General features: G+C 42.0%; 1 protein-coding gene across 1 annotated transcript; it reads left to right on the plus strand.

Annotated features, from left to right (window-relative positions):
* Positions 1–2,312: 2,312 nt before the first annotated feature.
* SLC38A2 (solute carrier family 38 member 2) lies at positions 2,313–18,474 on the plus strand. Its single transcript, XM_056511588.1, has 16 exons — positions 2,313–2,584; positions 3,202–3,379; positions 3,580–3,661; positions 3,781–3,896; positions 6,770–6,843; positions 6,941–7,033; positions 7,229–7,310; positions 10,237–10,319; positions 11,257–11,315; positions 11,442–11,591; positions 12,324–12,403; positions 12,499–12,599; positions 13,004–13,128; positions 13,718–13,862; positions 14,000–14,097; positions 14,838–18,474. The coding sequence occupies exons 2-16, from the start codon at positions 3,261–3,263 to the stop codon at positions 14,934–14,936; spliced, it is 1,506 nt and encodes a 501-aa protein (XP_056367563.1). The 5' UTR covers positions 2,313–2,584; positions 3,202–3,260; the 3' UTR covers positions 14,937–18,474.
* Positions 18,475–22,524: the final 4,050 nt, after the last annotated feature.

Here is a 22,524-nt window from a genome sequence, read left to right on the forward strand (position 1 = left end):
TGGGGCCATTAGAAATACAGCAGCTTTTCTTCCTGGATGCATTTTACCAATCTTTTGTTTCATAATGTGCAACTAAGCCTCATCATCGTTTTCCATATAAAATGAGGACAGTTCTAGAAAAAAAAAAAAAAAATCAAGCACTTGTAGAGTTAAACTTTTACTTCGCTAAAAAATGTGGTTTAAACTTTTTGAAAAGCTGTACTGTCCACGACAACCAGATCGCATCCACAAAGATGGTTGCTGTATTTATCAGGCGCATGTGGGATACTTCACCATGCACAGAATCTGTGCGCTTGCCTTGAAATGGTTGATACAATCCAAAAACGTTACCAATACGTCACTACGTCTGTTGCTACACGGGCAAAACCCACAACAAACAGGTCACCTTGACCTGTGTCATGTACACTGCTTCACGGAACTGCTGACACCCGAAGAATGGGATTGACTGAAAAAGGCACCGGGCATCCACCATTCCTACTGGGAAAAGAGCGCGCCCTGCCTTCCCCGCGGTAGTGCTTATTTATATACCGCTGTGATTGCGCTGTGAAGGCGAGCGATGCAGCCTTTCGATTTAACCCGTTAGCTCGCCGAACCTTTGCAAATCGCCCGCTGCGCAGTCGGACGTTTAGAGGACGGAAAACGCCGTGGAGCGGCACTCCTGGGGCTATTTTGCCACCGCTCACCGCCACAGGCAGCCCCAGCCGCGCTGGCAGGAGCGGGTGAAGGCGGGCAGGAGCGGCGGCGGGCAGAGCGCCCCGAGCCGCGCCGCGGGGCCGCTCCGAGCGCCGCTCCCGCGGAAGCAGGTGCGCCGCCGCCGCCGCCGGTGCCGCCGGTACCGGTGCCGCCCGGGGCTGCGCGGGAAGGCGCCGCAGCGCAGCGCATCCCGCCGCTCCCGCCCCGCCGGCTGCGGGGAGCCGTGACGTGCCGCGCCGGATGCGGGCGGGGGGGCGACTGCAGTGATGGAAAATTTTCGGCTCCTGCATCTCCTGCGCGTGCCCTCGCCGGTCCCCGCCCCTTCCCGGCTTCCACTCCCGGCCCCCATCCCGGCGGCGGGGGCGGTCCAGAACCTTCGGCCGCGCTGGCGGGAGGGTGCCGCCGCCTCGCGCCGCCCGGCGCCTTCCCGCCCGCTTCCCGCCCGCTTCCCGCCCGCTTCCCGCCCGCTTCCCGCCCGCCTGCCCCGGCGACCGTCGCGGGCAGAGCCACCGCCCCCCCGCCTGTCTCTGTCCCTCCAGCCCTTCGGAGGCTCGAGTCTCCGTCAGAGCAGCGGGCACTGCAGTGGGCCCAGGGGCGGGGGTGGTGGTGAGGGATTCCCTCGACGGTGCGAGCCGCTCTCGTGTCCCGGCCCCGAGACAGCAGACAGGCTGCCGCATCTCGCACCCTCCATGCTCTCACTGTTGCAGAAGAAGGGAGCGAGGGCGATAACGAAGGGGGGAGGGTCAAACACATCCTGCACACCCGAGGCTGGCAACACCAGACTGGCCTGCGAGTCGCTGCTGCCGCCAGGAAGGAGCTGGGGATGCTGCTTTGCAACCCCGTGTCCCTCCAGAGACAGCAGCCAATTGGGCCCCCCCGGTACCCCCGCGAAGCATCCTTCGGAGCTCCTGCGCTGCGGAGGGCAGCAAAGCCCCGCCGCCCCCTTCCACTGAGGGCAGCAGAGCTCTCCAAATCTTCTGGAGTGATTACCCGAGGAAAAGGAAGCAGGATGTTCTGTTTCCCCCTCTCTTCCCTACAGGGGGTTTATCGTGAATCACATCACTGTCATTCCGCTTCACTTCCCGAAGGAAACGTTCGGGGAGTCTGTCGGCTGCCCTCTGGGTCCGGGCTTGCACGTGCGCTCTGCAGGTGTTAAAAATAGGGAGTGACTGCAGCGAGGAGCTATGATGGGTCAGTGGCACCTCGTCCCCTGCCACGCACCCAGCCAGGGGAGACGGCAGAGCCCGGAGGCAGGCGGGGTGGAAAGAGGGAGGCACATCCCGGGTGAAGCGGCAGGCACCGGGTGCTGCAGTCACGCTGCGGATGCTGCACCGGGCCGCCAGAAGCGCCTCTCGGGCAGGGCGCTCCTGACAGGCACCGCAGGGTCCCGTCCCCGCCGTGCAAAGCGGGGCCCCAATGTAAACACTGGAGAGCTGCTCGGCTCGTGGGCTAGCGGACCCCGCCGGGCGCACGCCGGCGAGCGGCCCCCCACCCTCCGGCGGGGACGCCCCCCGCGCCCCAGCCCCGCCCGGGCAGGGGGTCAGTCGGGCAGGGCGGGGGGCGGGCGGCAGCGGGGCGGGCGCCGCGCCCCTCCGTGAACACGCCCACATTCCTGCCTGAAGAGCGGCGGCGCCCCGAGGGGGCCGTCAGACAGGGAGCGACGCCGGAGCGGTACAGACGCGATATTTTCTTTCCTTTTGATACCTCTGACTTTTTTACGCGATTTTTTTTTTCTACCTTTATTTATCTAGGGGCTTGTTTTCGCTGACATTTCATAGTTAAGGGCTTTTTTTTTTTTTTCGCTTGCAAGAAGTAGCCGCGGAGACAGGAGGAACTCCTGTTATTCCGAGGCTTCGGGAGAAACCCTCGCTTTCAAGCTCGTCGGTCGAAGGTACGGCAGGGGCTGGCTGTTCCCGGGCTGCCAGGAGGGACGGGGCGGCTTTCGGGACGGCGGGCGGCTCGTCCTTCGCGCCTTTGTGCGGCGGCAGCGCCCGGCTTGTGGCCAAGAGCCCGCCGGGCTCCCGGGACGCGCTAGGGACGCGCCGCCGGAAAGGTGGCCAGCCCGCAGAGCGACGGCGGCGCGACGCAGCCCCGGTGTGCGGTTTTCCATTGAAAACGCCGGGACGCGCGGTGCCGCCGGCGGGGCGGAGGGAGGTAAACACGGGGAGGGACGGCAGCCGATGTGACAATCGCTGATCGGTGTTGCATCAGTCCGCTATCGGGGCGGGGAGGCGGAGGGGGAGGGGGGGGAGTGCGGCGTGGCGGTGCCGCTGCCTCGGTGCGGTGGCGGCGGTGGCGGTGGCAGTGGTGGCAGTGGCAGTGGTGGCAGCGGTGACGGCGGCGGTGGCAGCCGCGCGCCCCCGCCCCGCGCGGGGCTCACCTTTGTCCGCGCGCCCCCCGCCCCGCGCGCCTGGTACTTTTCCACTCGGCGGCGGGCGGGGGCCGCGCGCCCACGTGACGGGCGCGCGCCCGCTGCGGCACTGACGTCGCCTCCCGCCCCCTCGGCAGGCGCGGCGAGTCCCGCCGGCAAGGACAAAAGAGCGGCGAGCGCCGACCCCGCCGCCAGCATGAGCAGCGCCGAGATGGGCAAGTTCAACATCTCGCCCGACGAGGACAGCAGCAGCTACAGCTCCAACAGCAACGACTTCAGCTACCCCTACCCCACCAAGCCGGCGGCCATCAAGAGGTGAGCGCGCCCGCACCCGCGGCGCTCCGTGCGGGATCGCGGGCGACGCTCCGCGCCCCGACGCGGCGGCAGGTGGGGTGGTTCTTCGGGGTTACCCCATCCGTTTCCTTTTCCCTTTGGAATGGATTGGAAATGCTGATCGGGAGGCGAATATGCGGGTTGCCCGTAAGAGTCACTAATGATGCAATGTTGTCTTGCAGCCACTATGCGGATATTGATCCAGAAAACCAAAATTTCTTGCTCGACTCCAACGTTGGAAAGAAGAAATATGAAACTCAGTATGTAAGTACCCAGCAATGACGTTCCAAATAAACAAACAAAAACGTACTGCCAAATTTGTTTGTTTTTTCTGAGATGAGTAATAACTTTCTGTTAATTATTACCTATCTCCCTTTCCTCAGCATCCGGGTACTACATCCTTCGGAATGTCAGTATTTAATCTGAGCAATGCTATTGTGGGTAGTGGCATCCTTGGTCTTTCTTTTGCCATGGCTAACACTGGAATTGCTCTTTTTGTGTAAGTATCTTTTGATTCATCAAAAAACCCCCAATCTTTCCGGTGTGTAATTCATAATGGAAAAGAATAAGATGTAAGAATAAGAGTAAGGTGTAAGAATATGATCCCTAGAAAATACCCAGTCATTTTCATAGGTGCAGAATTGCATTTTAGGATTCATGGCTTATTTTAAATTTAGGGATTGTTTTACATTCACACGAACCTGTAAAAATTTAACAGATTCATTGCAAGTTCTGCAACCATCAAAAACATTTTACAGTGAATTTTACTTGGCTTAGCTGTAGTTTCTCCATGAATGAATTTATAGGCTTCCCCTGAAAGTTCTGTTATCCAAGTCCCAATCAGGGATGTGGTCTCACTTTCCTCAACTGACATCATTGTGTCTATGGAGTTACAACGTTTTTAACCAATAAAGAAGTCTGCTTTGTTGCTATGTTTTCACTCACTTCAGAGATACTGTTTCAGTTACACCTATAAAATTTTTTGTCTGCCTGCAAGGGAGGGTTGTAGAATAACCAGCATATCCTTATTGGCCTGTCTACATTGGCAAAAGCTTTGAGGTGTACGACAGAACTACAAAAATGTAAATGGAAACAACATAAGGACACAGTTATGTACAGTGCTTTTAAATGTCTTGGGAAGGTACATTTTTCACGTATTGGAGGCAGTTCAGTTCACACAACATGTAGTATCAGTGACTTGACTGCATATGAGTATCCACGGATATGTTTAAAGGAACATTGTGTTTTTATCCTGGAAATACATGAATGTGCTGAATGTTCAAGAACATGTAAAAAGCAATGTTTAGTTCAAAATTTCCCTGACTCTGCTGCCAGATTTCCAGAAAGTAGGTCAGATTTACTTCCAGATGTTTCACAGTGTATCGGGTGGTGCTCAAGTTTCCTGAGGAAACTACCAACGCGTAAAGTTCTGACCTAAAAGATTTTAAGTATATGGTGTTTTGTTAATCTTTACTAAGATTTTCACTTGCTTAGATGATGCTAAACTGAGTGAACAATAGCACGAATCTAGAAGAGATACTTCAGCTCTTATACATCAGTTTCATGCTCTAAAGATGTTATGCAGCACATGAAAGATAATCGGTGTAATGCACATTAGAATGTCTCTGGGGAGAGGAAAAAAGAGAATTTAAGATTAGCTTCTTGAACAGACTTGTGTGGTCCTCTTTTTCTGAGGAAAAAAAATGTTAAAATTTTTTGATTTAACAATTGGGCGCTGAGGCAATTTAGTTGATTTTTATTTCCAGATACTGCATTCAGATCTGTTTGCATAAGTGCTGTTTCAAAGACAAGCTAGCTTGTTACCTTTCAAAACTTGTAGATAGTACAGCTCTGAGGCAGGAAAGCAGTTAATCACAGATGATACTGAGGATTTATGATGACAGTGAGGGCATTGCAGGCATCCCTTAATAACTAGGTTACAGAATCAGATCCAGATGCAGTTGATTAAGGCAGTAAGTTCTTCGAAGACTATGGAGGCACTTGTGTAAGTGCTGTGACTTGTCACTTGTGTCAGCACTAAATAAATGAATAGAATGGTCTGGAGGCCAGAAACAGAGCGAGCTTCAAGATGAGTTTGCTGACTGATCTTGTCTATGCTGTAGGCAGCCGTTCCAGGTTGGGACTGATGTCCAGGGTCTGTGCTGTTTTAAAGTGGTGTAACCTTGGCACATCTCAGCTGTGCTGTCCTGATGTCTGAGTCAAATCCTAGTTAATCTCTACCTGTCAGAAATAGAGAGGTTTAATTGTGTGCTTGTGTTAGTATTGAATTGGCACAGTAACTAAATTTCCTACGCAGATCTGTGAATCTTCTCAGATCTTTTTGTTCCCAGTTCTTTGTGCTGCATTTACTAACTTCGCCAACATGAAAATTGACACAAAAAGATATGTACTGTGGGAAATTAAGTTCGCCCTTCTAAAGCCATTTTTGATACGCTGATTCTCAGGTTTCCTATTAAGCAAAATGCTTGTATTGGTATGAGAAAGACCAGGGTTTTTTTTTTAACGCTTTGTAATTTTCCACTGTGTTCTCCAGCAGCCGCGAAGTCCCCCCTAGCGTGCCACTCCAGGAAGTGCATTTGTTGTGGGAGAGATTTGTTGTTGAGAGATCCGAATTTTAGGTGATGCAAATGTGCTTCTGGAAATAATATGCATTGCCTGTAAAAGCTGTGGGGAAGATAAACAAGCCACTAGCGATTCCCATGTAAGCACATCTGAAGAGTTAACTTTTGAGGGAAGAATTTTTTCTAATGATAATAGATGTGTATTTCCATTTGAAAACACAGCTCTCAATGAGTCTGAATTTTCAGTCAATTCTTTAAAGCTTTTGCAGTTTCCTTACATGAAGAGGACATAACACAGCTTTAAACTGAAAAGCTGATTTCTTCTAAGACCAAGAGATAATCTTCACTTGAGCTGTAGTTAGCCTCAGCTGTTCGATAGGTGCATGACACACTGTTGAACAGGGACAGGAAGATGGGGAAAAATGCAGTTTCTTACAAGGATGCACACCTTCCCTGCCCCCCCACATTCCCACTGACGCTTTATTTATTATCTGTGTAACCAAGTATAATAGCCTGATACTTGGTGATGATTTTGCTGCTTTAGACTGAATAGAATCGTTGTTCAAGCCTACATTAGAACTTCTTTGTATGCTTCTGAAATGCAATTTTGTATAAAATCCTTTCTATACATGGCATTAATTGGGTTTTCAAAACACTTAACTGACCTAAGAATCTAATCTCATAAAATATTTCAATATGGATAATGTTTATATTTGATAAGTCTTTATTTAATAGGGTTACAATAAGTCATTTATGGCTATTACAAATTTGCATGTTTTTCTCTCCTCAGGATACTCCTACTGTTTGTCTCAATATTTTCTTTGTATTCAGTGCATCTTCTTTTGAAGACTGCCAATGAAGGAGGTATGGCAAATTACTATTTTACAAAAAGGTACTATTTCTTTCTTATGGTATCTTTGTGAAGTACACCTTTCCAATGGGATATCGTATTTTCCTTTAGGATCATTGTTGTATGAACAGTTGGGAATGAAGGCTTTTGGTATGGCTGGAAAACTTGCTGCTTCTGGATCAATTACAATGCAGAACATTGGAGGTGAGTGCAAGATCTTAAGATGTCTGTACTGTCAATAGTAATTGTTCCCTGCTTATTCTTGGAGACTTATTTGTCACACAACATGTGTTCATGAACTGCTTGTGTTCAAGTGAAGTTATGAAACATGTTATGTGATTCTTGCATCGTGTGGCATATTCTATATTTGTAATGATCTATGATGTTATTCACCTACAGCTATGTCAAGCTACCTCTTCATAGTGAAATATGAGTTACCATTGGTCATCAAGACATTTATGAACATCGAAGAGACCACAGGGTAGGTGTTAGAACTCCTCATCAGAGAAACTATTAGGAGAAACAAATATGGAGACTGTATATATTTTTATATGAAGACCACGTTCGGTACACCGTAGGGTAGCTTCTTACTCAGACAGAGATACAGTAAGTTTTCCCTTCCCCTGAGTGCTTCACTTCATTTAGATCAAGCCTGACCTGGGAAAAGGGTAGAAAAATAAAGGTATTGCATCATATTGCAGAAAGCTGTTCTGTAAAGAACATCAGGTAAGTGTTAATGTATGTACCAGTCAGTACATACACTTGATAAGGAAAGATAAATGTGATTATGGTTGGTTTTTTTTTTGCTTTGTTTTTTTAATTTTCTTATTGCATTCAAAATGGTTTGGTCTGATTAGTTCGGTTTTCTAGTATTAATACTGTGGCAAGTGATTAATGTAAGACTAAGGTGCCAGTTATGCAAGGAGTGTCTTAAGGAACAGTTCTCAAAAAGATACAGAGACTAAACATTGGCCTAAACCACAGTTTATATGCCTAAGACCAGAGTGGTAGATGCCTTGCCATCTAATCCTGGAGACACCTTGACTCCAGAGTGGCTTTCCCTTGGCTTTAAGAAGAGGATTCATTTGATGTACCCATATTTTGAGCTCATCATTACAGTAGTCTTAGTACAATCAGTGGAGAAGGGAGATGCTCTGTAGTGATCAGTGCAGTGTGCCTTAGATGCTTTTTGCACATCTCTAAAGAACAGTTGATCATATCACTCTGTATTGAGAGGGTGTGTAAAAACTAGATGCCTGAGTTCAGATGGATAGAGTTAAGTGCTATAAATCTCACTCTTCAGAGTTGTACTTCTGTGCCTTGTCCTGAAGTGTCCCAGTCTTGAGAGGGCTGAGCAGCTCAAGACTCCAACTTACACCTAAGCCTGAGTTCAGAAGGTAGGCATTTTTCTGCCATGTTCCCCGAGGGGTTCAAGCCATTTGGTGATGTTCATACAACTTGCTGATAGATACTGTCATAATAACAGTGCTAGCCATATTTTTTTCCTTTTTTTTTCTTTTTTTTTTTTTTTTTTTTTTTTAATGCACTCAAATACTGCACCTATTTACTTAGTGTTATGTTTACAAATTCTTTTCTGGGAAGGTTAATTTCTCTCCTTTGGCTGAATTCAAGTCCATATTTTTTGATTCTTAAGAGAGTCCCTGGAGTAGCCAGTATTTAGAAGGGGGCTCGGAGGCAAATATTTTTAACTGTCCCATCTTCAGTAAAGAATTCAAAACGGGTTTGCAGTTCAAGAGGGGAAATTAAAATCTGTGAATCTCACTGGATACAGCTGCTGTTTTGCAAATCTGGCAGAGAAAATTAAGAAATTGAGATCTGTATCTTAAATGTTTTCCTGTTGGCTGGCACTGGGTAGCTGTATACTGATTTAAAATAAGTATTTTCTCAGTGCTCTGGCAATCGTGAACCCCATTTAACTGACTCTCTCCATGCATTGCTTAGGGGAGTCTGGGTGGCTACCATTGGCATGGATTCCACTCTGGCAGCCTGGGGCCTAAAATGTAAGCACTTACCTGTTTAAGTGTCCCAAAATAATGCTTACTGTAAAAGAACTTCTGGAATTTTGAGACAATATTGCGAATACTACCTCCATTAGTAAAATCTGTTTAGCAACTTCTAAAGTACTTGGCTATATTTTAAAACTGCACAATCCCATTCTTTACCCTTCAGGACGGAAAAACTTTGAAGTCCTTGATCTGAAAGTCCTGATGGCTTCTCTATGGTATGCACAATAGCAGTGCATGTTCTTGTGATTGTATCAACTGCAAGGAGTTTCTTTGTTGTGATTTCTTTTAAATTTGCCACAAGTCTACTGTATTTTAAAGAAGCAACAAAAGGTGTATGGTGTTAATGTCCTATACATCTGAAGTTTCTAAAATGTTCCTTTTTTACATCTAGTTATCCCAAGTAAAAATGAGGAAAAGAGATGACTACATCATTTTTGCATTTGCTATGTAAATCCAGAGCAAGTCTGTTAATTATTCCATATTTCCATTACCATATAAAAGGCTATAATTCAGCAACTGAATCTGGATATACAAATTTCAAATAAAGTTGTTTACCTAAATAGTATACAGTCCATTTAAAAATAAATACTGTTAAATGATATCATAATGGGATGTAAAGTATTAATACTTGGGAATAAATGTGTAAATTAGTGTTACTTTAATTGCTTAAAGCATATAAGATGGTCCTGTAGGACTTTGTTTTTATGTATTTAAAAAAAGATGTTAATCTTCTAATGCTCAAAAATGTTTTGTAAAAAAATAGCTGCTGCTTCTTACAGAAAAAAAAAATGGCAAAAATGTTCTGAAGGAAAAAGCTTCTGAAGTTCTTACCATGTTTTCCCTACTGAAAGGGACTAAATGTGCCTCCAAGAGACTCCCAGTGCTTGTTGGAGTTTTCTCAGCTAGTGGGCTTGAGCTACTGCCCTACCTTCAGCCCTCACCTGTTTTTCTTTTAAATCCCACAGGGCACCCAACAGAATTTTATTTCCATTAAAAATTGAAACCCTGCTGGGGCCCCGCAATATTCTAACACATCTGGAGAGTTGGGAACCAGCACTTAAGAAAACTCTGTTTTTTCAGTGATTGATTCCACTTGACTTTTTTCTAACCAATCATTTACTTTTCTGTCTTCTGACTTCCAGATGTTATTATTTTTATAAAAGGACACTAAAGGAAAGGCACAATGCAGGTTTGGGGTGAGATAAGAAGCTATTCTAGGGTGTTAGGTCCATATAGGAAATTAAATACTGTCATTTGTGACATCAGGTAGTGCATTTTTTTTAAGGAGCCATATGTCATAGAGGATATGAGGGAAGACTAAATTGCAAATGTTACTTTTGAATGTTTGAATGCTTACAAATACTACCTTCTTTTCTACAGAGAATGGTATCTCAATGGTGACTATTTAGTGCTGCTGGTGTCGGTCATCCTCATTCTTCCCCTGTCCCTACTGAAAAATCTAGGTAAGTAGTGGAGAGCAATCAAAATAAAAAACCACTAGAAATGCTATTGATGCAATGTTTGAGTTTTGAAATGCTTGTGACTTAACAACTGTCTCCAAAGTTGTCTCTTGGGACTAATTAGCATTTAGGTTATTGCTGTCAGTCTCCTTGAAGAAAGGGTTAGAAAATTCAAGACAAGTATACTAAATTACAGATGTGTTTGTGGAAAATGAAAGGACAGTAGATAGGATGGCTTTAGAACAAAGCTTAACAGTAACTTTCTGTTCTTATCTCAAGTTTAACCAATTTTGGTCAATACTACAATATTGTTACCAGCTATCCTGTAACAGCCCTCAAAGAATAGGACTGCTAACCCTGGGCAGTATCTTTTCATTTTAGATCCCAGGGAGTAACAGAATATTCACACCAGATGCTTTATCTGAAATGGCTGTAATTCAGTGATATATGTGAATAATTCAGTTAACAGGCTGTTTGTTCAGAGAATCCTGTAGGGGAACTTCAATAAACTGAGAGTCTTAATGTGGATTACTCTCTCAAATTACTGTTTTCTAGAAGTTAAGTAAATCAGTAAAAACAGAAGGAAAAAGGCTAAGTTACTTGATAGTGTATGCTATTAAAACTAATTTTATATCATTCTTAGTATACAATAAACAATTCATGTAGTTGTTGCTGTGGGGTTTTTTAGTTTGCTTCTTTTTCTTACAAAGTTAACCATTATAGACTTACTGTATGTACAGACCCTAATATGTCTTTCAGAACCTTTAGATCTGGGTTGGGATTAGCAGAAGGTCAATGAATAATTAATTTGTTCTTTGTAATGCTAAGGAAATGACTGTTTAAAGAGATCACTTGACAGACTATGTTTTGTCATAATGTTTTGACTTGAATGGTGTTTGTTTATTGTATCTTAGATTTTTTTTATCTTTATTGATCACAGGGTATTTGGGCTACACCAGTGGCTTTTCCTTACTTTGCATGGTCTTCTTTCTGATTGTTGTAAGTATAATCTTGTAAACTTCCAGTGCTTGTAAAACTGCATTTCTAAGTGAAATTAAGCACAGTTTCTAAAAATGTTCACATCTTACATTAGTCAAAATAATAAATGTGTGGCTTTATTTCTAGGTAATTTGGAAGATGTTTCAGATTCCTTGTCCTATGGACAGTGTCATCATGAACATGACATTATTAAATGCAACAGTGGCACCCTTGGTAGATGAAAATATAACAATTGATGATATGTGCAAGCCAAAATACTTCATCTTCAATTCACAGGTAACTGAAAATCAGATGCTGTGTTGAAAATAACTGAGATTAAGTATGTGACAGATAAATTAGGTCATTTTTCCTTCAACAGTTGCCCAGTTTTAAAATTGGAATGTTTTAAGACTTTCTGTTCCAGTAGACTTGGGCACTGTTTACCTCATGCAGACTGGGTGTTTCTACATGCCAAATACAGAGAAATTAGAGGAGCTTGAGGTTCCTCTTTGAGTGGCAAAAAGCACCTCTCATTCTTCAGTGCAGCATTTCTCAAGCTTCCTCAAGGAAGTTAGTGAAACATTTTAAAAAAGTAGATTGCAGAAGAAGATGAAGAAAATTGTAGAAGTGTGCAAATAAGATGTCTGACTTGTTCTCAGTCCCAAATTCTCAACTTATGAATGCTCCCAATTAGAGTGGTGAATCTCCACACGTGAAATACTCAATACCAAGTTCAAGATACAGTGGCTTAAGCCTGTGAGTTGCTGAACATGATTTTGAATGCAAATGCATTTAGCTCAGCATGGACTTCAGTGACATTTGAGATTATTTAGTACCTCAGGGTCTAGGTTTAAGAAAATACGAACTTGTTTTAACTTTTTCCAGAGCCTCTGCTGTGAAGAATAGCTAGTCTTTATTACCAAAGAAGGCCAAAACTGAAAAATCTCCTGATGATTTTGTAAAGTAAATTTCTGAATTTCTGATGTCTGTTGAGATACTTAAGAAACATACCTTTTTTTTTTTTTTCAGACTGTTTATGCTGTCCCGATCCTAACATTTTCTTTTGTCTGCCATCCTGCAATTCTTCCTATTTATGAAGAGCTCAAAGGGTAAGTGTTAGATACATATCTCTAATTTCACTAACAAACAAATATAGTGTGAAACAGTATGTTCTCACTACTAACAATGTTGTTTTTTCTTACAGCCGAAGCCGTAAAAGAATGATGAATGTGTCCTATGTATCTTTTTTTGCCATGTTCCTCATGTATTTATTGGCTGCTCTCTTTGGATACTTGACATTTTATGGTGAATATTGCCTTTCTCATGCTTTCTTTAAAATTATTTATTTAAAAATTATTTATTTAAAAATTATTTATGTTCTGCAAACTCATAGTATTATTTTAAAAACAGAACAAGCAAGCATTTACTATGCATTCTAAATACACACTGTTAGTTGGGCTTTTTTTTAGTACTTCTATAAGTGCACATCCTAAAGGAGATCAGTAATAGAATTAGGCCCAAGACATAGGATTAAAATTGGATTAAAACAGATTCTGTGCCTCCAAGTCATCCCTGTATAAAATGAATACATTCTTACAGGAGCTGTTGAGGCTTTCAATTCATATCGATGATGTAACTGTAAAATTTGCACGGAACCTAGAGCAGATGTTTGGCAACTAAATCTAATTAAAATACTGTTTTCTTTACAGGGAGAGTTGAACCAGAACTGCTTCACACCTACTCTGCTTATCTGGGAGCTGATGTTCTCCTTCTTATTGTGCGTCTGGCTGTCCTTATGGCTGTAACCCTCACTGTACCTGTAGTTATTTTCCCAGTAAGTAATTATTTTTTTTTAACACCTGTAGTACTGTAGTCATTTACTGGTTTGGCAACTCCTGTTTATTAATTAAAAAATTGAAGAGTTTTTCTCTTAACTGAAAAAGGAAACTTTTTCTGATAAATTTGACAAATTACAGCTAAACTGTTAATTCATTAAATGTGTAACATTTACTAAGCAGTAGATACAGATACATTCAGTTATATTGTTTTCCTGGTATGGTTGTATTGGGGAAATGAAACAGATTCCCCCTCTGTAAAAATACTTACACTGTTGTATTATCAGCCTACAAAAGCCAGCATGTTTTTGTACATACATTGTGGGCAATCTGGCCATTTATGTGTATATTGTTGAGCAGCATTCTTAGATGTTACAAAATTTCCTGGAATTTATTTTTGTTCAAGCCAGATACTTTTCCTTGTTTTTTTTCCTCCATATTACTTTCATCTTTCACCTTCTATTAAAATCTGAAGCATTCAGGAAAATGTTAAAATACTTTCAGAAGGAAGGTCTTACTCAGTTGACAAATCACTGTCTTCCAAAATGAAGTCTAAACTGTTGCTTTTTTTCCTCCTGCCTCCCAAAGATCCGCAGTTCCATTACCCAGCTGCTGTGGGCAGGGAAGGAGTTCAGTTGGTGGCGTCACTGTTGCATTACCTTTGCTCTTCTGGCGTTTACCAACGTGCTCGTTATCTTCGTCCCTACTATTCGAGACATCTTTGGATTCATTGGTAAGTAGTATTTTCTTGTCAGATCAACCAGCTTTTCACATTTCAGAAAAAGCAATCCCAGTCTAATTAGAGTATGTTTACCTGTTTATGAATGAATATTGAACATGAATATTTATTTCCATGGTTTTTCTCTCCAGGTGCTTCTGCGGCTGCTATGCTGATCTTTATACTTCCTTCTGCCTTCTATATCAAATTAGTGAAGAAGGAACCAATGAAGTCAGTGCAAAAGATTGGGGTATGTATAGACAAATATGCAAACAATTTAATTGTCTCCTTCATGATTTATGAATTTTGAAGTCCTGGTGAAGGTAGTCAGTGAATTGGCATTGAATGTTACCTTGCATAGGTGCAAGAAGCTGCACAGGAACTCAGAACTAAGGAACTGGCCATCACAAGAGTCAGTTCACTTCAGTGACTCTTCTCAGCCCCTGGCCCCCAATCTCAACAGTAGCTGGGTCATTCTGTTGCTGCTAAGAACCAGATTTCAACAGAATACCCTAAGAACTATATTTAAAAAGCCTTAACATCCTTCAGATATTCGTTTAAGACTTTACATAATTTTCCCCATAAAAGCTCATCTCTGCCAATTGTTTGGGTTATCTTGATTGTTCTTGGTGCTCTGACTAATCACAGACACATTGACTCATAATGCAATCATACATACTGAGGCAGAGTCAAGTTAGCACAGTGGCATAGCCTGACTGGTATCAGCAGCCACATTCACTTCCCTTAGTTGAGGGTGAGGTCAGCTGTACTGAAAATAAGTGTACTTTTTCATTTGAGAAAGGACTCCAAGTATGAGAGAGATACTTAGCTTCTTTTCATTGACTTGATCTCTTGTCTCTTTTACTTTGTCCTCTGTGAGCAATGGCATTTGTGCTGTGCATGGGTGTGAATTTACAGGTGTGTGTGTTGTGGTTTACCAACAGTGTTGTAACAGAATCTGAAATACATATTTTATGTTTTCTTTTTCAGGCTTCATTCTTCTTTCTAAGTGGTATACTTGTGATGACTGGGTGTATGACACTGATTATTCTAGACTGGACCCAGAATGTTTCATCTGATGGCCATTAACTGCCCTGGTTTAATCTCTGTAATACTCCACTTCAAATGCCAGTGTTCACTCAGATACCTACTGAGAATGAAAATGAGCTATTCAGCTTCCTTTAAAAGGCAGATTCTTTGTTGATGGTTCTTCTGATTGTAGAATATCTGAACTCTGTCTTTAAGAAACTATTCTGCATGATGGAAGTGGATATTAACATCAAACCACGTGAGTGTCTGGCTGAAGGAAGTGACAACTTTATTCCATTCCAGAGAATGGACAGAACTCTCTGTAGACTTTTATCAAGCCATGTTTGGCTTTCGTCATTGTTACTTGGATATTTTGTTATTTTACTTGAATGTGCCTAATGGAACCATTTGATGTGAGAAAGAACTTTAATTTACAGTAAAGTGTTTAAATAACCAATGAGAGAGCGAGAGAAAGAGAGAAACGCTATTATTTTTTGTACCAAAAATTCTTATGGACCTCAAAAGCACTATTTTGACTTTAAGAAACATTTTTTCTAAAAAAGAGTGGAAAAATAAAATAGAAGAGCTCAGAAGAATATTTAATTAGTGTCCTAAATTAAACTTAGTTTGACTTTCTTGATCTCTTCACTCATGTCACCAGTGACAGGACCCAAGGAAAGGACATGAAGCTGAGTCAGGGTAGGTTTAGGTTGGATGTTGGGACAAGATTTTTTTACCCAGAGGGTGTTTGGGCATTGGTACAGGTTACCCAAGAAAGTGGTCACAGTACCAGCCTGACAGTTCCAGAAGTGTTTGGACAGCACTCTTAGGTTCTGGGGTGCTCTGTGCATGGCCAGGAGTTGGACATGACGATTCTGATGGGTCCTTTCCCACTCAACATACTTTATGATTCTGTAAAGGCATAATTAGAAGAAATTTTATTTTTAAAATGCTTCTAATGACCAAAACAGAAAATAAGCCAATTCAGGTCAAAATTCTCTGATATTAAATGTTTCCTATGAAGTTCCCTTAGAGAAAATAATCCTGAAAATCATTTCAGGCTTATGTAAGTAGCTAGAGCTATCAAAAATGGTGTGGAAATGCAAATTTTCAAATTTTAAAAAAACCCACCCTTTAGAAAAGGGTACATTTGAGAAAAAGCATAGGTGATCTAAATTGTAAAAGAGAAGGCATTGACAATTGTAAAATTTTTAAAGAATGCATTGACATTTCCCTTCTTGAGGTACTCAGTAGTGCAATTGAGTAAAACAGGGTTTGGGGTTTTTGTTTTTTGGTTTTTTTTTTTTTTTCCCTGTTGTAGATAGAAACTGAATGGCACTGGAGCATATGATGCCATTAATACAAAACTCCCTCCTCAAGTTCCCTTTATTAATAAGGTCCACTGTCAGTTGTAATGACGTTTGTTGGGATTTTTTTCTGTCTAATCTATCTTGAAACACTCTGTAGGAAAACAAGTCCTAATGTAGTCTTCTAGTTGTATAATATTCAAAAACTGTACAGTATTTCTCAAATTCCTCATCCGTTATTGGATTTTGAATTACTTGACTATTCTGTTTCTGAGTCAAATCCACAAAATAACTGCACCAATATTTCATGCTTGGTACAAACTCTCTTCACATATGCAACTGGGATCCTCTTCTGATTTATACTGTATAGTAGTATTGAAGATAACCTCATAGGCTGGATAGTCATCTCATACTTGTTTGCTTCAGTAATAGATAAGTTTCTAAAGAGCCCTAGCTGATGAAACAGGTGCTGTATGGTTGTGATGAGCTATTTTGTTCCTAGTGCATGTTTGCTCTTGCATTCTTGTCCCAGGTTGAAGAGAGGTAGCATTTGTATAACAGCGTACTTGGCTTATAAGAGGTTCTCAAACTCAGCAATATTGGGTACAAAAGCCTAGATAGAGATTATTAATGAAATAGTCATGGCAATGTGGTCAACCGTCTTCATCTGACACGATGTTTTAAAAATCTATTTATGAAGTCCCACTCAGTCATCATGTCAGAGAGACCAAGTAAAGGCCTGTAATCCATTGATTAAACAGTGCCTGAGACTTTTTTGCTCTTGTAGAATTAATCAGAGAAATCTAAACAATAGTCACTACTTGGCAGATAATGTCAAGCTCTGCCCAGCCATTTAAAATCTATGGAAAAACAACTGCAGGTATTTTGTATTGATACTTCTGCATGACTGTAAGTACTGGTCACTAAGACTATAGTGTAAAACTGTAATGACAAGTTAGATTCCTCGTGTGTTATTTGTATTACTAATTCAGTGGTACTCAACTGGCAATTAATGATCCTGGAGTCAGCACTGACTAATGCTCTGTAGGTACTTCTCTGCCTCAGGTACTGTACATCTATGGCTAACTATCCCATGTTACCTGATCTCCACAGAAGTGCTGAGCATGTGCCTCCTCAGTACTTTGGCAGCTTTTCTTCTTCCTCCACAAATGTGCAAAGGTGGAAGAGGATTAAAATGTTGTCTACCTTTGAGCAATTTGTAGCACATAAGGGATGAAGTGCTTCCCTTTAAAAAGAGGTAAAGTGAGAAATATCCTCCTTTCTCACCACAACTGTAGAAGAGGAAGGAGTCGTAAGTCAGAAGTTACTACAAAGTCCTTCTTGGCAACCAGAAGGGAAGATTTTTGTGATGACACCTCATAGTATATTGTACATGTCACTAATTCTCTGAATGTAGCAATTTCCAGATTATACATTATGTGTTATATAATTTGATGACTGACTCTCCACCTGCAACAGTTGAGTTCCACATGGCTGGGTCGATTTCCAACGTGTGATTTTTATTTTTTTTTTAATTACTATTTTTTTTTTCCAAACCTGTCTGTTTAAAGTTACCTACATTACAAACCATCTAAAAGAGCAGCTTCAGTATTAAACCACTGTTTTGTCACCTCAGTTAGACATTACTGTCTTCCATGATATTTCAGTCATAAATGTAACATGTTATTTATAAACCATTAATCCATTAAAACTAAAACTATTTTTCAATATTTATGATAGTCTATGTACATAAATTGTATGTGTGTATATACTGTAAGTATAATGTATATAATGTAGGTTTGGAGTCCAGGATTTATGTATATATTCCTCTCTCATTACTGATTGTTACATCATTTCAAGGAGTTGTCTGTGTTGTACATCTGTGTAACAGCTGTCAAAGGAAAGAGTTTTCCAACAAAGTGTAATGCTGACGGAGATCAAAGTGCGTTACGCCGAAGCTGTGTAAGAAAACACTAAGATTGTATTTATTACAAATGTATATGTTGCAATAAACACAGGAATCACTTGGGTCCATAGAAAGCATTGTTCAGGTTCATGTGTGCTCCCTGTCTGAACTTCACCATGGGTGTTTGGATTTCCTGAGTGCAGCGAGTTCGCCCAGCTCCGACGCTGGGCTGCGGACTGGGGCATCCCGCGGTACATCCCTGTACATATGTAAATACCCACCGGGAGAGGCCACAGCACCCTGCCTGGGCTGGCGGCCAGCAACGCAGTTTCAATGAAACATTGTATGTTTGTTTTAACTGAAATAAATAAATAGATAATCCTAAGCAAGGCTGTGATGTGTTTCTTGGGGGGAGGTATTTGGAGGATTTTTTTTAGAGATTATGGTAAAAGTACCTTTAATTTCATGCACATTTAACTTTCTGAGGACTTTTCAGGAAAGGGGGAAGGTGGGGAATGGCATACAACTATATCCACAACTTACAACACTATGAGGATAAAGGGAACAAGTCTGGGCCTGAGAGATCAAATTCTACAAGGAACCTGCATTAAGTAATTTCTTTTGTGGAAAAGGCATAGCTGGAGACAAGACCTAATGTGTTAGATCTTACAATCATGTAATAGTGAATCTTGCTAAAATCCTATGCCACTTTCCTTCATTTGAATCTCCAGAAGAATAACTGCTTATGTAAAAAAATTACAGAACTGGTATGCCTGGTTTGCTTCCATTTTGGAAACTGGGTACAAACCAAGTGTAGCATCTGTGTTCTTGGTTCTACATAAATCTGTATCACATCATATGAATATATGTTCCAAATACTCAGAATTGGTTGAGAGACACTGGAGTTGTAACTCAGTGTGTTGTGTACAGCAAAACACTGTACAAAAGGAATAATTAAAAAGGATAGTTAAATGCTCTGAAATTAGGAAATCCTCAATTTAGGCTGCATTAATTATAAGATTGCAAAGTAGTTTTTTCCTGGAATCCTCACTTAGTAGCTGTTCATTATTTTATTTTTTTAAGATGCTTTCTGTGTGTTCACGGTGCTTATGAGTTTGCTCAAAATCCAAAGCCCATCCTGATGAGAGATGAATGCCTTCAATCCTTTCTAGTTCTCATTTTAGTGTCAAGTTTGTGAAACATGAATTACTCATTTTCACAATGTTGCAGGCCTTTAAGAAGGTGTTAATCAGAGTACAGTTCTGGGGACCTGGAGTGTGGGGAGGAAGCACTGTGGCACAGCCACATATTTGAATCCACTACTTAATGTCCTCTGCTTGCTTATTTTGTATTTCAGCATTTGCTTAGATGCATCTGAAGTATCATTTCAAACAGGTTTTGCATGATGATCATCCTTGGCACAAGAACTCAAAGCACCAAGCTAGTCATTGGAAAGGGTGATCATGTCTGGAAGGGCCCCATTCTCATAAGGTGTCTGCCATCACACAGGAACTTCAGAGCAGTGCAGAAGCCCTTTCCCTACAATGCTGCTTGACAAGCTGAACAATTAACCTCACGTTTGCAATCAGGCACTTCCATCAACTTAACATGAAAAGCAGTCTCTTCTACATTTTATTTCTCACAAGAATGGAAAGATTGCTCGTTTTGTGAGATGAATGAGATGGTGCAATGATTTTTTTAAAAGTAACTGAAATTATGTTGGGATGGTGTCTAAAATCCCATAAATCTCTCTACCTGCCTCAAAGTCTTTGCTCCAAAAGAGGGCCAAGTTGTCACTTCAAGTTTATTCACAATGCTGAGTTTTGTGAGGATGGCAGGGGCAACTTTTCCAGGAAATACAATTTATTATTTTACTACAGGAAAACATCCTCTTTTCCCTGAAGCATTTTCATTTTCACAATGTTGCAGGCCTTTAAGAAGGTGTTAATCAGAGTACAGTTCTGGGGACCTGGAGTGTGGGGAGGAAGCACTGTGGCACAGCCACATATTTGAATCCACTACTTAATGTCCTCTGCTTGCAGTTAGTCATGACAGCAAATGTCAGCAGAATCATCTGAAGCTAGGTACCATTTGAAAGAACAGAAATATAAGAGAACAGTCAGGTAATCCCAGTAACAGGTGGCATAACCAGCCATGTTTGAAAATATTATTTAAATTAGAAATAAACGGTAATTTTTATTTTAATTAATATTTACATATATAAAAAGGAAAAACAGAAGGTTTTCCAATTGCAGATCATAAATTGATAGGTGATATATGTTGGATAGGTACTAGCAATAGTGTAGAAACTCAGTATGGGTCCTGGAAAGGAAGTGTAGCTTATATAACTAGCTTTTTCATGATCTATAATAGTCTTCTTCACATCATCTCCAAACAGCTCAGATTGCAGCAAAATTAAGTGGAACCAAGTAAGGTACTCTGGGTATTCCCAAATGCTCAGGAGTTATTGGGCTGGGACCTAATAGGATAAATCAAACATCTACGTTTTATTAATATCAGTTTACTTTTTGTAAATATCAGTTCCTGAACCTCCAATATTGTTCCTTCCTGCTCACTGCTGTGAGATGATTCAATGAGCTGGGGGAGTGCACCCTGGGGCTGGAGCCCAAGTGACTGCACAGACAGACAGACAGACAGACAGGTGTGATGAGGGGTGGCATGAACCACCCTCTGGGCACCTCACCCTGCCTGTGGTGTCACCTGGAGATCCCACTCAATCCCCTGAGGACTTGGGCAATGACTAAAACTGGCAGCAGCTTCTGCTGTGAGCAAGGCATAGGGAACATGCCCCCTGCACCATGGCTGAGGAAAACACTGAGGAAAATGATAGGGACCAAAAAGGCCACAGCAGAGCCCCAGCATTGTGAAAATGTGAAGAGCAGCCACAGAGAACATGAGCAGTTTCCCTCTTTGTCCATCAGAAAACAGTGGCAACCAGGAGACCTTCAGAAGATTGATTTGAAAATAGCTGCCCCTAAAATATTTGCATTTGTGCTTGCTTTTTTGACATGACCAGGGAGACATCCGCTATGAAACTGTTGCTCTGTGAGGATTACCGGACTTAAATGAAAATTACATATGAGGGATGCATTTTTCTGGGAAATAAGTGAGGAAGTTTGTAAGAACACAGGAAAGTGAGTAGTCACAAGAAGCTGCTGAAGTTACCAGGGGCCAGCCCTGGGTGCAGGTATTTCTTGCCAAGGAGCAGTGCCAGGAGTAGCAAGGCTGCTGCATCCTCCAGCCTGCCTGCAGAAATCAAGTTGAAATATCTCGAGAGGAAAAAATTACAAAATCTGCACTAACACTGATTGACCACCCAGGGGGACTGTCCATAGCCTGCTGCCATCACCCAGCTCAGAGGGGCTGCATGTTTTCTGCTTGTGCCAGATTTTGGCACTTGCTTTCTTCCCAAAGATCAGATCCCAAAGGTCTCTCTCTCACCTTTCTGCGAAGACAATGTTTCCAGGCACAAGCAAGGCTTACATTCTTCTAAACAGATTTTTAAAACCATGGGTGTCTCAGGAAATATTTTGAAGCAAATGAGTCCTGCTTAATGTAATGATCACAGTCTGTCTGATTGACACACTGGGAACAGAAGTACAAGGGCAATTCCAATCTATTTGCACATATGTGGAAAGAAGGTAAAAGGTCAAATGGGGAAGTGAATCCAATAATTTCCTCTTCCAGTAAACCAGACAAGAGTCTATACTGATCTCCACACCTACATTGTTTTTCTCAGTCCCAGAAAGATCCATGATTCTCAATTTTCTCTCACACATTGTGCTATGCAAGCCTGTACTCACTCTAACAGCCACTGCAAGCTGGCTTTTAATCTTCATTTCCTCTATGACAGCATTTATTTCACATATGCTGTATTTCACATCCCTGCTCCTTCAGATCTTATACAGTTAATGTGAACACTGAATTGATTATGAGACCTAAGTGCAGCAGCCTTTTTTCCCCCCAAGACTCAGCCCTAAGTGCTGCAGTGAGCTCCTATAACCACCAAAGAAAATACACACCATATCACCATCAGGGTCACACTGTATTTCAAAACCAAGTTTGTAATTTAACATAAAACAAATGGTTTTGTTTTCTTGCTGCCATAGATTTCCACCCATTGTGGTAGGTTAAATGCAGCGCTTCACTACTGCTGCACTTAACAGAGCCAGTTTCTATCTTGTGGTTAAGTTTCTCAACACATTTAAACAATCAGTATCTTGGATCAACACTCTGCTTATCTCCAACTCCCAGTAGAGGAGTCCTATGACGGTTATTATGTCTGAGCATGGCTAACTACTAGAATACCCAGCTGCCCTCCCCTGCAAATTTTAGTTTGGCAGGGAACATCAGTCTTCATCTTCTGCATTTTCTAGCAGCAGCTTCACCAAAACTAAACCTCTGAAGTATTTCC

The sequence above is a fragment of the Oenanthe melanoleuca genome, chromosome 1A (genome assembly GCF_029582105.1).
Source record: "Oenanthe melanoleuca isolate GR-GAL-2019-014 chromosome 1A, OMel1.0, whole genome shotgun sequence".
In the NCBI taxonomy this organism is placed as follows: domain Eukaryota; kingdom Metazoa; phylum Chordata; class Aves; order Passeriformes; family Muscicapidae; genus Oenanthe; species Oenanthe melanoleuca.

Coding starts and splice junctions, on each gene's coding strand:
- SLC38A2 (XM_056511588.1), top strand. CDS start 3,261: ATGAGCAGCGCCGAGATGGGCAAGTTCAACATCTCGCCCGACGAGGAC. Junction 7,311..10,236: donor AACATCGAAGAGACCACAGG/GTAGGTGTTAGA, acceptor TCTTTTCTACAG/AGAATGGTATCTCAATGGTG. Junction 11,316..11,441: donor TGGTCTTCTTTCTGATTGTT/GTAAGTATAATC, acceptor CTTTATTTCTAG/GTAATTTGGAAGATGTTTCA.